Genomic DNA, 13,600 nt, shown 5'->3' on the forward strand with positions numbered 1-13,600 from the left:
TAGATGTACAACTAGCAGGTTAGCAACTTCATCTTTAGGATAAAACAGTGTCCTTAGATCTAAATAGAGACATTCTAGACGAGGACAAAGATAGAGAGAGAGTGAGAGGATCACAACCACCGGGCTTGGTCGACGAGCTTGCCATGGTGGTGAAGTTGACGATGGTGTTGACGATCACGACGGCGGCAGCGAGCGAGGTGGCGGCGCTTCCCGCCGCTTCAGCGCTAGGATTAGATCGGTCTTTGGTGTGTAGGTGGGTCTGGTGGGTGCGATGATCTTTTTTGTCCATGCCCCCGGCAACCACCTCTCTTTATATAGCGCTGCGCGACGGGGGGCCATCAACCATATCCGGTTGGGCACCCCCGATTAGGGCGCGAGATCAAGGACTCCGGCTCGGTCGTTGGACGGAGTCGGATGAGATCAAACTAACACTAAAGGCTCCTGTTGGTGGGGCGAGGCGTTTAGTCCCGATTGGAATTACCAACTAGGACTAAAGGGGAGGCCTTTAGTCCCGGTTGGTGTTTTCAACCGGGACTAAACGCCTCACCAGATTCCCTCATCTCACTAGCCGTTACAATCGAGACTACGTGGTCTCTTTAGTCCCGGTTGATATTACCAACTGGGACTAAAGCTCCCATCACCGGTGGCCGTCAGTGGTGGCCATTTGACCTGGTACTAAAGGTCCTTTAATCCCGAGTCCAAAAACCATCGGGACTAAAAACGCTAGATGGAAGGGACTAAAAATGCTAGATGGAAGGTCTCTTGTCTACTAGTGAAAGGTTTGATGAGGTAAATACGGATTTGCTTCTTTGTATGGCTGCATTTAGTCCTTTAGATAACTTTTCTAGTTAGGACAAAGATAAGTTGATTAAGCTTGCACAAATTTATCTTAATAATTTCTCAAGCTCAGAGATGAACCATCTTCCATCAGCACTAAAACTCTTCCTTATTGAAATGCGTAGACATGAAAGGTTTAGAAAACTGAAAAATCTTGCTGAGCTTTCCATTATGATTGTTAAAACAAAGTTGCACAATAGACATGAGATTGTTTACAGGCTTCTCAAATTGGTGCTAGTACTTCCAGTAGCAACAGCTAGTGTTGAAAGAATCTTTTCTGCCGTGAATTATGTGAAGAATAAATTGAGAAATAAGATGGGAGATCAGTACTTGAATGATTTCTTGATCATATATATTGAGCGTGAGTTGTTTTTGAATGTCAAGGAGTGTGATATTATAAACCGCTTTGGAGCCACGAAGGAACGCAGAATTAAAGCTACTCTTCCAAGCCATAAAGGAACCGAAATGGAAAGTTAGAGGTAACATGTAATTTCCTTTACGTATTTTGTAACTTTGTTTAGTTTCATGGTTATCTTAGAGTTGAATAATTTGTACTTTTATTTCTTCGATTATCGGTATTAGCATACTGTGAACAGTTGATTTTTTTTTACTATGAACTTTTTCTGTTAGACGGAATACCCAACTTTGAAATCCTGGCTTCGCCACTGCCGCCGCTACGGCCTGAACGAGCTGCATGCAAAGGTCCATCAAGAAGCTGATTCTGTGCCCTAATGTCCCGTCTGAAATAGTTACTTGCTGCGTGTATTAATCCTGCTGGGTTCACCTGCTGCATTTCTGCATTGCGGCCCACTGGAAGAGTACGTATCGCTCCAACATCCGTGCTAGTGCTGACATGCACGGTTTTGTGTGCACTGCACTAAGAATAAGGGAACTAATGAAGCAAACCGTTGCCTCAATACGGTTCTCATGGTGAAACTTTTTTGCTATTTTTGTTATAAGGATGTATTCTTGGTCCTTAACCGAATTTCGGAATTTTCTAAGAATGCCTTGTACATGTTTTTTTAAACAAACGGCCACAAATTGCGGCATTTCTATTAATAGAGCAGAGAATTACAAGCACAAGATTTCAGCGGATCAAGTACAGGGAAAATGAAAGAAAAGAGAAAAAAATTGATAAACCCAGTATACTGTACATCCTATACAAGCGGGTGGAGCTCAGCCTCCCTCCAGGTGCGCAACAAGGTTTTTCGCGCCGGCCATGCACCAGACGGCCGCCTCGCGTTTGATCTTGAGTGTAAGCGCTGGAGCTGAGCACCCTTTCCTCTCAAAGGTATGTAACACCCAAATAACTTTGCATTTTACTAAAACTTGCTAGAAACAATTTTGCTCGTTTAAGGCATATAAGGTCATTTTGCATTTTTCTAGGCATTTAAGCATTTTTCTAATTAATTAATGCAATATAGGATTTTATTTGTGCATCCATGCCGTTGCATAGTTTTCATCATGTTTGCTTGGATTCGAGTTTGTGTTTTGCTTTGGAGGCTGTTTTTCTTTCTTCTGTCAGATAGCAATCTGTTTTTCAGTTTCTCAGTTTCAGAGTTCTGTTGCTCGCTGTTCTGTTTCTGGCTGTCTTCAGTTTTGCGACAGCAGCCAGCGGCAGACCATTTTCCTGGGCCGATTCTTGCTTTTGGTTCAAGCGCCTGGCAGCAGCAGATTCTGGGCTTCGGCCTGTTTTTTTTTTCCCCTCCTTCGCGCTAGCTCTTTTTTTTCTTTGCAGCCCGTCGCACCTTCCTGGGAGCCCAGCTCCGTTTCCTTTACTCCCCCCGCAGTGGCCCAGCTAGCGCAGCAGCTTTCCCCCTCTCCCCTAGCAGCCCAGCTCCTTCCGCAGCAGCAGGCCTGCTCCTTGCACCGGTCCAGCCAGCAACTAGCGGCCAGGTCGCTCACCGCACGCATCGGCCCAGCTGCTCCTCTCTTGCACGCCGCAGCTTCTCTCTCAGGCCGCTGGGGCCCGCAATCGTCTTCCTCACCGCGCCTCCTTTTTCCTCTCTCTCGCGCAGCTCGCACCGGATCGGACTCGAGTTCGAGCCGGTTGCGTGCGCCCCGTCCGACTCCGCTAGCTCCTGGGCCCGCTCGCTAGGGCGTATAAAAGGCCGCCGGTATCTCTTTCTCCCCAAAACCGCAAGCCCTTTTGCATCTACAGCTCGCACTTGCGCCGCCGTTCGTGCACCGTCGATCTGCGCCTCCGCCGCCTCAAGCTGCGCCCGGAGCCCAGCGAGGACGTGGGGATCCCGTCAACCTTGTCCTCATTCGATTCCGCGGCTTCCTCTGGCGCGTACGACTTCGCCGGAGCCGCCGTCACCGCCGCACGTGACGCACCGCTCCGTCGTGTGTTGGGCCGCCGACGACCGCTCGTTCCCGCTCGCCACTTTCTCCTCGTGCTTCCTGTGCCTCGCGCGCACAAAATCGAGCCCCGGAGCGCCTCACCAGCCGGCCGCCGCTGCTCACCAGTGAAGCTCCGCCGCAAGCCGCTGCTTCGCCGCAGCGCAGCACGCTCTTTAACCGCCGGCCGTTCCATCCAGATCGAACGATCCAGGGCGTGTCGCGCTACTTTTGCGAAAAAGCCCCTGCGCTTTTCGCTAGTCAACCGCAGCTTCCTGCAGTTCAAAATTATAAAATTTGGTCCTGTTTCTTCTGTTTTAAACCCTGAAAGCTTAGGTTTCTCGCAGTTATGCCCCTACATCTTGTTTTAAGCATATCTTTTGCTTTATAGCTCCGTTTTTAATGTTCTTTATATCTGTGTGTTCGTTTTAATGTGTAGAATAGCTTTTCAAACTTGTTTTCTTTGTTTAATTATAATTGGTGTACTTTCTTATGTATTGTATTTGTTTGCTTGTATGTAGTCGTATGACGCGTGTAGACGGTCAGCAGTTCGAGGGATTCGAAGAGCAAGCTTTCGAGGAGTACGAACAACAAGAGCGAGGTCAAGAAGGCAGGCCGTGTCCTTGATCACTGTTTGGGGGAAATATTAACGACTCCTCTCAAACCCATGGAGACGACAAAACGTAAAGGCCCAGGCCCACCTGAGAAAGCAAGGCCAACACCGGCCCAACACGGGGAGCAAGAATCACGCTCCGCCTCGCCTGACCCGGCGTCCCAGGGTCAGGCGCCCCCAACCCCCGCGAGACCAAGCTCCGCCTCGCCCGACCGCGGGACCGGGGTCAGGAGCATCCGACCCCTCGCCGCAGGCCTCCGCTTCGCCCGACCCCAAGCGTAGAAGGTCGGGCTGGCTCGGGCCCATTGGATGAGTATCCGCCTCGGGCACGGGTCTCGTGGGTCCCCCTGTCAATTCCGCCATAAATGCGCCACAAAGCTGTCAGAAGGAAGGATCTCCACGCCCTCACGCAACTCGCCGCAAGTACCCATGCACGGCCGCACAGTACATGCTACAGTAGCTGCGACCCTCCCCGATTGGCCACAGGGTACTTATGAGCTGCACCGCCCATGGCAGAAAGAGGCCTCGCCCGCTCTCGGGACCCGCGCGCCAGGCGGCAGAGATGCAACGTCCGCTCTCCGCAGGCCGTCAGCAGGACGGCAAGATCCGCCGCCTCCCCCAACGGACACGGGGGTCACGACGAAGCGCCATCATCACGTCCGGCAGCTACAGTCGCCAGGGAGGCTACCGATAGGGTGCAGCTGCCGCCACCCCCTTCCGGCGAACGCGCCGGCAGGAGCCGAAGGCCGGTGAAGACGCCGACGACCTGGGAACTTGCTCCCCCCTCTCGTTATTCTTTTTACTCAGCCATGTTTACCTTTTTACTGCTCTCCACACCCAGTCTCACCTGTAACCTCGGTGGCCTCCTCATGCTATAAAAGAGGAATCGGGGGCCGGAGACAAGGGGGGCGGAAAGGAGAACAAAAAAGCACCACAACGCCTCCAAGCCAACAGAACACACGCACACACCCCTCTAGAGCATCAGTGCATATCCAAGAGACCTGGGACCGATTCCCTCTCTCACACTCCTGTAACCCCTACTACAGAACCCCGCGTGGGCAACACGAGCAGCTCCGGATACTGGACGTAGGGCGTTCCCTTGCCCGAACCAGTCTAAACCCCATGTCTCCCACGCCACCATCTGAAGCCTTACGCGCATAAAAGAAATTTACTAGTCTAAATCTTGACCCGCTAATCTTGACAACGATATTATGAATGTTATTTGATTTACTATGTAATAAATTAATACAATAGCAATTGTAAAAGAAAGAAAAATAAAAATATGTTTAGGCGGCAAGCTAAAATAATGGGCTACAAATTCCTTTAGTACCCGACGTGCTCCGCGACCGCCGCTCGGCCCTCCACCGGTCCCACTACTCTCCGTCGGCGACCCTACTCCTCTTCCCTGCTGGCATCCTCCCCGACCCACTCCACGCGTGCCCGCCACCGACCGGCACCGTCCAAACGCGCCTCGCCACCGTCGCACCGCCCTCAACCGGTGCCACGCGCCCCACGTGCTCCCGCCGCGGCACCGGCCCTCCGCCTCTCCCCGACGATGATTCTTGGAAAAGCCTATTAATTGTAAATTGTACAACATTGATTATGCCATGTTTTGTATCCAGTTAATTGTTAGAAATGTCTACAAAAAACTAAAAATTACTTTGATACTTCTAGAAATTTCCAAGAATTTTGATGATGATGAACGACTAAGTTTCAATGTAAATATTTTTGTTGTCATTTATACTAGAAATTCATCAAATAGTTCAATAAATTATAGAAATATGTATAAAATATTAGAAATATAACAAAGTGTATAAGTGTTTCATTCTTTTTTTAGTCATTTATTATTACAAAATGTATAACTATTAGTCATTCATTTTTGTAGCCATTTGATGATGGTTGTAAATGAAGCACAATTCACTGTAAATAAATTTTTAGTCATTTATTGTAACAAATTGTACCAAGTGTTTGATTCTTTTTTTAGTCATTCTTTTTATCGTTGATGCCTAGTATTTCTTAGAATAATACTTTTTATATTATATTACTTACAATGGCATGATCAGAGGACAAGCAGGCCCAATTGGACAAGGAATACCTAATAGACTTGATTACTCAAGGTCGCACGAACAATCAACCAAACGAAGAGGTCAATCACAGCCAGACTGACATCTACCTCAACATGTCCGGTGATGGCAGTGAAAAGGAACCAATCACTGAGGGAGGCAATGATGGGCAACAAGGTGAGGTATAGCAATTAGTAGAAGTAAATATGATTTGAGTTCTATACTTATGAAGATTATTGGGAATTAATAGTTTTTCGTTCTCAGCCATCTGGATCGAGCAGGCCTAAACAGAAAAGAGGCTCGAAGAAGAAGCTAGAGGGATGTATCATCATCACGAAAATTAATGAAGAGGGTGAACCAACTGCTCTAGACAATACTAAGACCAAATTAGTGAATCAAATTGCATTTCTTGTTAGGGATAACATCCCAATAAGCTTTCAGAATTGGAAAAGCTCTAAAATTGATAAGAGCGTGGTCCCCATACTCGAGGTCCCCATAAGCACGATCCCTGATGGAGAGAAGGAAATGTTATGGGAGCAAATAAAAGAAAACTTCAGGTTCGAAGGTGTAGACGTAGAAAAAGTGAAAGATTAGGTCTTTCGGAAGGGTGCAGTTGCAAGAATACGTATCTTTGACAGAGGCAAGAATGGAGGAAGCAATCAACCATCATGTGGCTCTAGCTCTTCGCAAACAAGCCAGTGAACAAGCAACTGCATCATCAGGGGCTAATGTTGATGTAAGCCCTTCTCAGCGTTACTTCCATGGAAGCCCCAGCTGGAGGATCTTCTGACATGTTTGAGGACAACCAATGCCACCCCATGGATGACATCACTGGGAGAGCTCCTTATGAGCTTGTTACTCCCATGAAAAACAAGCTCATTGTGGTGGCTTATGGTGTGGTTGAACAGCCGACACAAGGCCAAACAAATCATGGTGTGAAGATTCCAGCTCGTGGTTATGCCAAAGTTCTTGGGGACTAAGTGGTGGACGGTTGGGATGACCTAGAACTGAAGATCTCTGGAGGTGACGGGGAAAAGAATCTAGGAGAAGCCATCCACGGTTGGATTCTATGGACCAAGCAATACATAAGGATTACGTAGCCAAATCCCCTGACCTTGGGATCATCTCCTCAAGGTTCAAGGGTAAGATCACATACGTCATCTGCTAGGGCACCCTCTCCACTACCAGATAAGGATCCTTGCATGAGTCCACTAGCTGACAGGGATCCTATCATTATTTCTTCGTAACTACTACTTGTTCATATGATCTGTAGGCTCTTTCAAATTTCAGCTTAGGAGAGAAGTTTGCGGAAGACATGGCACACTATACAAAATCTGTAAGATTCCTGATGCTGGTGATGAGCTGAGCAGGCAAAGCATTCGTCCCATCTCAAACTGTACGGTGATTAAGTGCCCCATGGCATCCTTACCTTTTTGTCGTCTTTCCATTGCACGTGGTGCACGCGCAGCAGCAACTTAACCCAGGACAGAGCTATGCCATTGCCGTTGCCACGAGACAGGGGGGACAGACGGAGAATTGAAATCCCACAAATAAAAGCCTACAGTACTCACATATTGATTAACACGCCTAACACGCCTTAGGGGATGTTTGGATACGGGGTACTAAACTTTAGGAGGTCACATCAGATATTCGAATGCTAATTAGAAGGACTAAACATGAGCTAATTATAAAACTAACTGCAGAACCCCTCTACTAATCCACGAGATGAATCTATTAAGCCTAATTAATCCATCGTTAGCAAATGGTTACTGTAGCACCACATTGTCAAATCATGGACTAATTAGGCTTAATAGATTCATCTCGCGAATTAGACTCTATCTGTGCAATTAGTTTTATAATTAGACTATATTTAATACTCCTAATTAGTATCAAACATCCGATGTGACAGGTACTAAAGTTTATGAGTGCGTTGCCAAATAGGACCTTACACGCTGAACAAGCCACTACTACCTAAAGGATTTGTAGGAGTGTCCTCTTCTTTTTAAGAGGGTGTCAAAAGAACACCTGCCTCTACAACATTATGAGTACACTGTAGCATTTAGCTCGACTAAAAATCGATCTGCAGAGGCGGTTGAAGGGGTGGTTCGCTCCTGGAAATCAGCTCGATTTCAAGAGGCGGCTCATCCTATCTAGGCGCAGGGCAGCTGTGCTGCGGTGGCTAGCCCGACGGCCCAGGGGTGCAGGGCAGCGGCCAGCCAGATGGCCAAGGACACAGGAAAGTAGCGCGACGGCGGCAGCTTCGGGAAGCGATGCGCCGGTGGCCAAGGACGTGTGGCATGGGCGCGAGCGGTGGCTGCCTTGGAGTGCGGGACAGTTGCACGCCGACAGCCGGCACGGGCTGCCGGACACCAGCGCGCTGGCATGCGCAGGGCCCGACAATGTGGGACTGGCGGCTAGGAGTTTTGTTTCATCTTTCCTCTGTAAACTTATTTGAAAGTCAGTGTTTGGGACTATCTACTAGACTCCATTTATTAATGTCAGTTCAATTTCCTTAGATAGGGTATAACTTATTTGACATAACATTGTGGTCATGTCCATATGTTGAAAAATCCACAGGTCGTGCAGGGAGAGATGTGTCCACTGTTGACCCATCCTCTACGATGAATAATACAACCATGCCCATTGAGAGATGAAACCCAAAATGGCAATGCATGTACCATATCCCTGTACACCATGACAGATAAAGTATTAGATATTGGTGGTGATGTTTCAAAGATACACCAGTAAATACAGTGCACGTCTAAACAAATCGTTAGATTGAGTGAACAACTTTCATGAAAGCTTTATTCATGAGCGCACCAGGAAATGCAAATGTGTCCAAAAACATGAAAGTAAGAATCCCACCATATATAAAATTCCAACAAATCGGACCAAAAGCTAAGCAATTCTGTATCTGTGGTGCTACAGGCCCATGTGCTGCCGTATGGTGCTATACTGCTAGATCTGCCCAGCAGGCTGCTTGCGCTGAGTGCTGGGCCGGCCTTACGTATGGCGTTCGTGTTCCTGGTTCCCTGCCTCAACTAAGCCCGTGCTACTCAGCCATAATTAATATTTGTTTCAAGCAAAGTCCATGATCTATGACCAAGTAAGCATCGAGTGCACTAGTTTGATCCGATCACTAATCGATTTTACTAATCACCTAGTCTTAGTCTGATGAAGCTCTTTCTTTAAATCAAGTTTATTGACAAACATCAAGGATCGCGGCGTGGTTGGATGACAAATGCAGTTAATGCCATGTGATCTCCGTCAATGCCCATGCGCTAACTTCTATGTAAAACGCATCTACGACCATGCCACTTTACCTTTTGTTAAGTGCCAAGTACCATATATGATAGATCTACCACTATATAGAAGTGTGCATCGCAGAGCAAACCGGCTAGAACAGCAGCACTACTTGAAAACTCAAGCTATGTGATGTGGGAAAGGTGATGCGCAGTGATGCACGTCATAACCCATAACCTTTAACGAGTTAGTGGTAACGTATCTTGCTAGGGCCGTCACTCATAATGCATGGAAAAAAATTCTGTGCAGGAGCCCTGCAAAGGACGCGCCGTGCAGGACCACGCTAGATGGCCGACGCGTGGCGCCCTTCAGCATCGGACACTCGCCTAGATGTTTTATTTGTAGCACATCATTTATTTCATTGCTTTAGTGTTATAATTAATATTCTATGATGTCTCATAGATAGGGTAGGCACCCATAATTTTTTATGGTGGGGCTTAGAGGATGCCTTTGGAAATAACCTAGCGTCCTCTTTGTCTCTCTGCCCATGTTTACATAATTACAACTCAATGTTAGTGACTGAATTCCATAAAGATAGAATATTATAGATTAAATGTTTACATAATAGGACACATCTCAAGATACATATACAGATTAATTTTGACTAGCAAGGATTTTTGTTTCATCTCGAGATTTATGCATCTTTCCTCTGTAAACTTATTTGAAAGCCACTGTTTGGAACTATTTACTAGACTCCATTTATCAATGTCAGTTCAATTTCCTTAGATAGGGTAGAACTCATTTGACATAACATTGTGGTCATGTCCACATGTTGGAAAATCCGCTGGTGGTGCAGGGAGAGATGTGTCCACTGTTGATCCATCCTCTACGATGAATAATGCAACCATGCCCATTGAGAGATGAAACCCAAAATGGCAATGCATGTACCATATCCCTGTACACCATGACAGACAAAGTATTAGATATTGGTGGTGATGTTTCAAAGATACACCAGTAAATACAGTGCACGTCTAAACAAATCGTTAGATTGAGTGAAATGTAATAGTTTCCCAAAAACTAAACATGAAATAATTTTCTTCAATGTGGGGGTTAATATGTCAAAAGATGGAGAAAATTCTTATTTTCTCTTGGAAACAAAGCTCTTGTGATTTATGATAGTTATATTTATGATAGCTACAATAATAATTAGCTAACTGTTTTTGTCCAATAAGATTTTTGTTCAAATTTGGAAGCTACTTAAAAATAGTATTCTATAATTTAGCTGTGTTATTTGCATGTGACGTTCGTATCACAGGATATTTTTTTCCCTACATAATACCGGCTAAAAGTAAATTTTTAGGTCTGCAGCTATTTCAAGTAAAAATAAATTTAACGGACAAGGGAGATCTGCGACCCACCTGGATTATCTGCGATGAAGCGGACAGCAACCCAGCCAAGCCTCGGCACAAATACGGTGTTCTTGACAGCCGGATTCACAAGGTTGTACCTTGGCACATCCCTCGTTGCGTCATAGTTGCCTTCGCCCTGAGCGAGCACGAACACATCATGCCCGTGTAGGTGCATCGGGTTCGATTCGCTTGATAAAATCGCCATACCCTGGAACACCACCTCCACCACAGCCCCTTGCCGGAAACGCCGTGCAATCGTCGCCTTGGACGTCGGCTCCAGCTTGGCTTCTTTGGGTCCAGGTGGGATAAGGGCTGGGTCGGTGTAGTTGAACACCCTCGGCGGCTTGTCTGGGAGCTCTTGCAGCATGCTCAGCACGCGGTTGTCGATGCTGTAGTAGTGTAGCTCCAGGAGTGGTGTAGCGACCGCAGGTTGCTGGTAGGTGAAGCTGTTCATGGTCGCCACATCCATGGACTCATTGTTCTCGCTCCTCTTGCAGGAAGATTGTCCTCCCCGGCAGATGGAGCCCAGGCCGAGTGTGATGAACAGGCGCTCATCAACATGCTTCGGCACATCCAGGTGCTGGGGATGGTGTAGGCCTGACAGGTTTCCATGGAAGTAGAACGATGTAATCATGTCATGCTGGTCAGGCATCTCTGGTGACACTGGAATATCACTGGATGGACGTCCTCCTCCATCGGCAGCTCTTTGCTTGTTGCTATACTGAACTATTCCTCTGGTGATCAACGTTGGGCTTTGCGGGTCTGGCAACGGCGACTGGTTGGGCAGGGCTACCATATAGTATCTGCCAGGATCAGCGTCGGCGACCAGAAGGGCATCCATGGTCTCACCGGGTGCAATGGCGATGACATCCGTGGTGTACGGGCTAACATAGTTGGCGTCTGCGGCGACAACCGTGAACTTGTGGCCGGCGATCTTTAGGTAGTACTCAGAAAAGAGCGCAGCGTTGATAATTCGTAGCAGGTAGGTTCTTCCGGGTTCCACATCAAGCAAGTATCCATCTTCTACGGCACCTGCAGAGTTGAATCCAATCGAAATTAGGAAATTGTGCCCCTTTAAACTTGAATTTATCAAAATTACTACTTGATTACCAGAGCAGCTGTAGAGATCTCCAAGCTTTCCGTTTATTGTCGATGCATTGAAGTAAGCATCAATCACATGCTGCTTAATGTCCCAGTCCGCCTTTAAAAGGTCCATTTCCCACCACTCACCTGCCATTACCAAGATCAAAGTAACAAGAGTTCAGCCGGGAGAATAATAACACTTCTGCAACCATGCCAAATTCGAAAACTATTCAGCTTCCATATAGAACCTATAATGATGGGGATCTCCTTGTAAGGCTTCGGAAATGGGTACGAGCTGGCCCCACGTCTCGGCCGGATGATCAAGGCGCCGTGCACGGAAGCCCGGAGGAAGGAAACATGAGCATGCCACCACAATGTGCCTTCCTGTCCAGCAACGTTGAATCTATAGGTGAAGTTCTGGTTTGGTAGAATGGGGCACTGGGTGATCATTGGCACCCCGTCTGCCCAACAGTTGAGCCGCTGCTTCACTCCATGCCTGCATCAGAAAACACAGAACAGAAGCTTCAGAAAACAAAATGAAATCTGATACGCTATTTCTCATGTGCCGGCAATCAACTTAATTTTGAATCCCCATCTTAGGCAGTGGATCAGCGCTGGAGTATATTTCACGCGCTTGACAGACTGAGCAGATCCAAATGCAGTGGAAGTTATATGTGATTGTTTCTCTATGCTATAACAAAAGGATTTGCAGTTTTACCAGTGGATTGTTAAGTTGTAGGGTGACTGGTTGACGACATGAACTGTCACCGAGTCTCCCTCTGTGACCTCTATTGCTGGCCCTGGAAACTGCCCGTTCACCACGGTTGCCAGCGTTTCCTTGCACAAGTGCGTCATTTTCACCTGTCTCACCTAAATATGCATGTTCCAACAAATCAATTATGGAAATGTACATTTGCATTGCCTGTTCCAGATCCAGTACGGATGCTGGTTAACATTATGCAGAAACAATAGAGGGCAGTGGCCATGGATGCTCATAATACTTACAACAAAGGTGTGTTCGACGACACTGGCCATGGCCGCTGGTGCTCCTATGGCAGAGAGGAAGAAGACGACGCCAGTGGCGATCGCTACAGTCGCCGCGGGCAAGCTCCTCCACTTCATTGTTTGCAACTTTGCCTGCTTTGCTCTCCAATGCCATATGTTAGTGCTTTGGTAGGTAACTAAGAGGCATTACATATGGCGGCTGCGTTGTTGACAAACTATGCGATAACAAATGTGTAAGTCTCACGTGGCTGTCATTGATTTTTCTACCCTTTTAGTGTGTTAATATTCGTAAGATAACTGCAAGCTTAGCCTCCAGATTTCTTTCTTTTACTTCTGTTACATTTCTAGCATTCCTAATATTTTTATTTTCTGCTCATGTCTACTGATAATTTTGCTACATATGGTGCCATTCTAAGGCCGTGTTTGGTTACTCTTGCTAAAGTTTAGCAGCTAAAATTGGCTAAACTTTAGTTGCTAAACTTTAGCAAAAGCTGTTTGGATACTCTTGCTAAAGGTATTTAATGAGCTGTAAAAAGACCTATCTACCCTTATTAAAGGTGCGCACGAGGGGGGAGACAAGGAATAAATGAGGGGTATAGGTTGTCCTTTTAGCAAGTTTTAGCAACAAAAACTTGCTAAAGTGCTAAACTTTAGTAACCCAACTTTAGCAAGTTTTAGCAAGGGTGTTTGGCAGTTTAGCAGCTAAAAGTTGCCAAACTTTAACAACTAAAGTTTAGCAAGGTGTCCTTTTGTGGATAACAATCTGTTCCACTGTGCTATATAGCTTGTCTGCGCGCTAGCCACATCATAGCGCGTGAACCACGAGGGCAGGACCACAGTGGGCGCTCAGACATCGTGCATTAAGTCTGAGGTGATCTGCGTTCCTCCTCAGCTCATCATAAGCTAAATGAAGCCTTACAGTGACTGACATGGGCCAATGGCAATCCTGCAAACACAAAATCACATTTTGAATCATTTTGGAAAAAAAGAGCGTCCAATTTTGACTT

At 46.7% G+C, this 13,600-nt stretch overlaps 1 protein-coding gene across 1 annotated transcript; it reads right to left on the reverse strand.

The window, feature by feature from the left end:
- Positions 1-9,668: 9,668 nt before the first annotated feature.
- Positions 9,669-12,828, reverse strand: LOC101771983 (laccase-15). Its single transcript, XM_004979772.3, has 6 exons — positions 12,594-12,828; positions 12,307-12,458; positions 11,837-12,084; positions 11,616-11,735; positions 10,515-11,537; positions 9,669-10,051 (listed from the first exon to the last, which is right to left on the reverse strand). Exons 1-6 carry the CDS (start codon positions 12,708-12,710, stop codon positions 9,879-9,881), a joined length of 1,833 nt encoding a protein of 610 aa, XP_004979829.1. The 5' UTR covers positions 12,711-12,828; the 3' UTR covers positions 9,669-9,878.
- Between the last annotated feature and the right edge of the window lie 772 nt (positions 12,829-13,600).

The sequence above is a fragment of the Setaria italica genome, chromosome VIII (genome assembly GCF_000263155.2).
Source record: "Setaria italica strain Yugu1 chromosome VIII, Setaria_italica_v2.0, whole genome shotgun sequence".
NCBI classification, from domain to species: Eukaryota; Viridiplantae; Streptophyta; class Magnoliopsida; order Poales; family Poaceae; genus Setaria; species Setaria italica.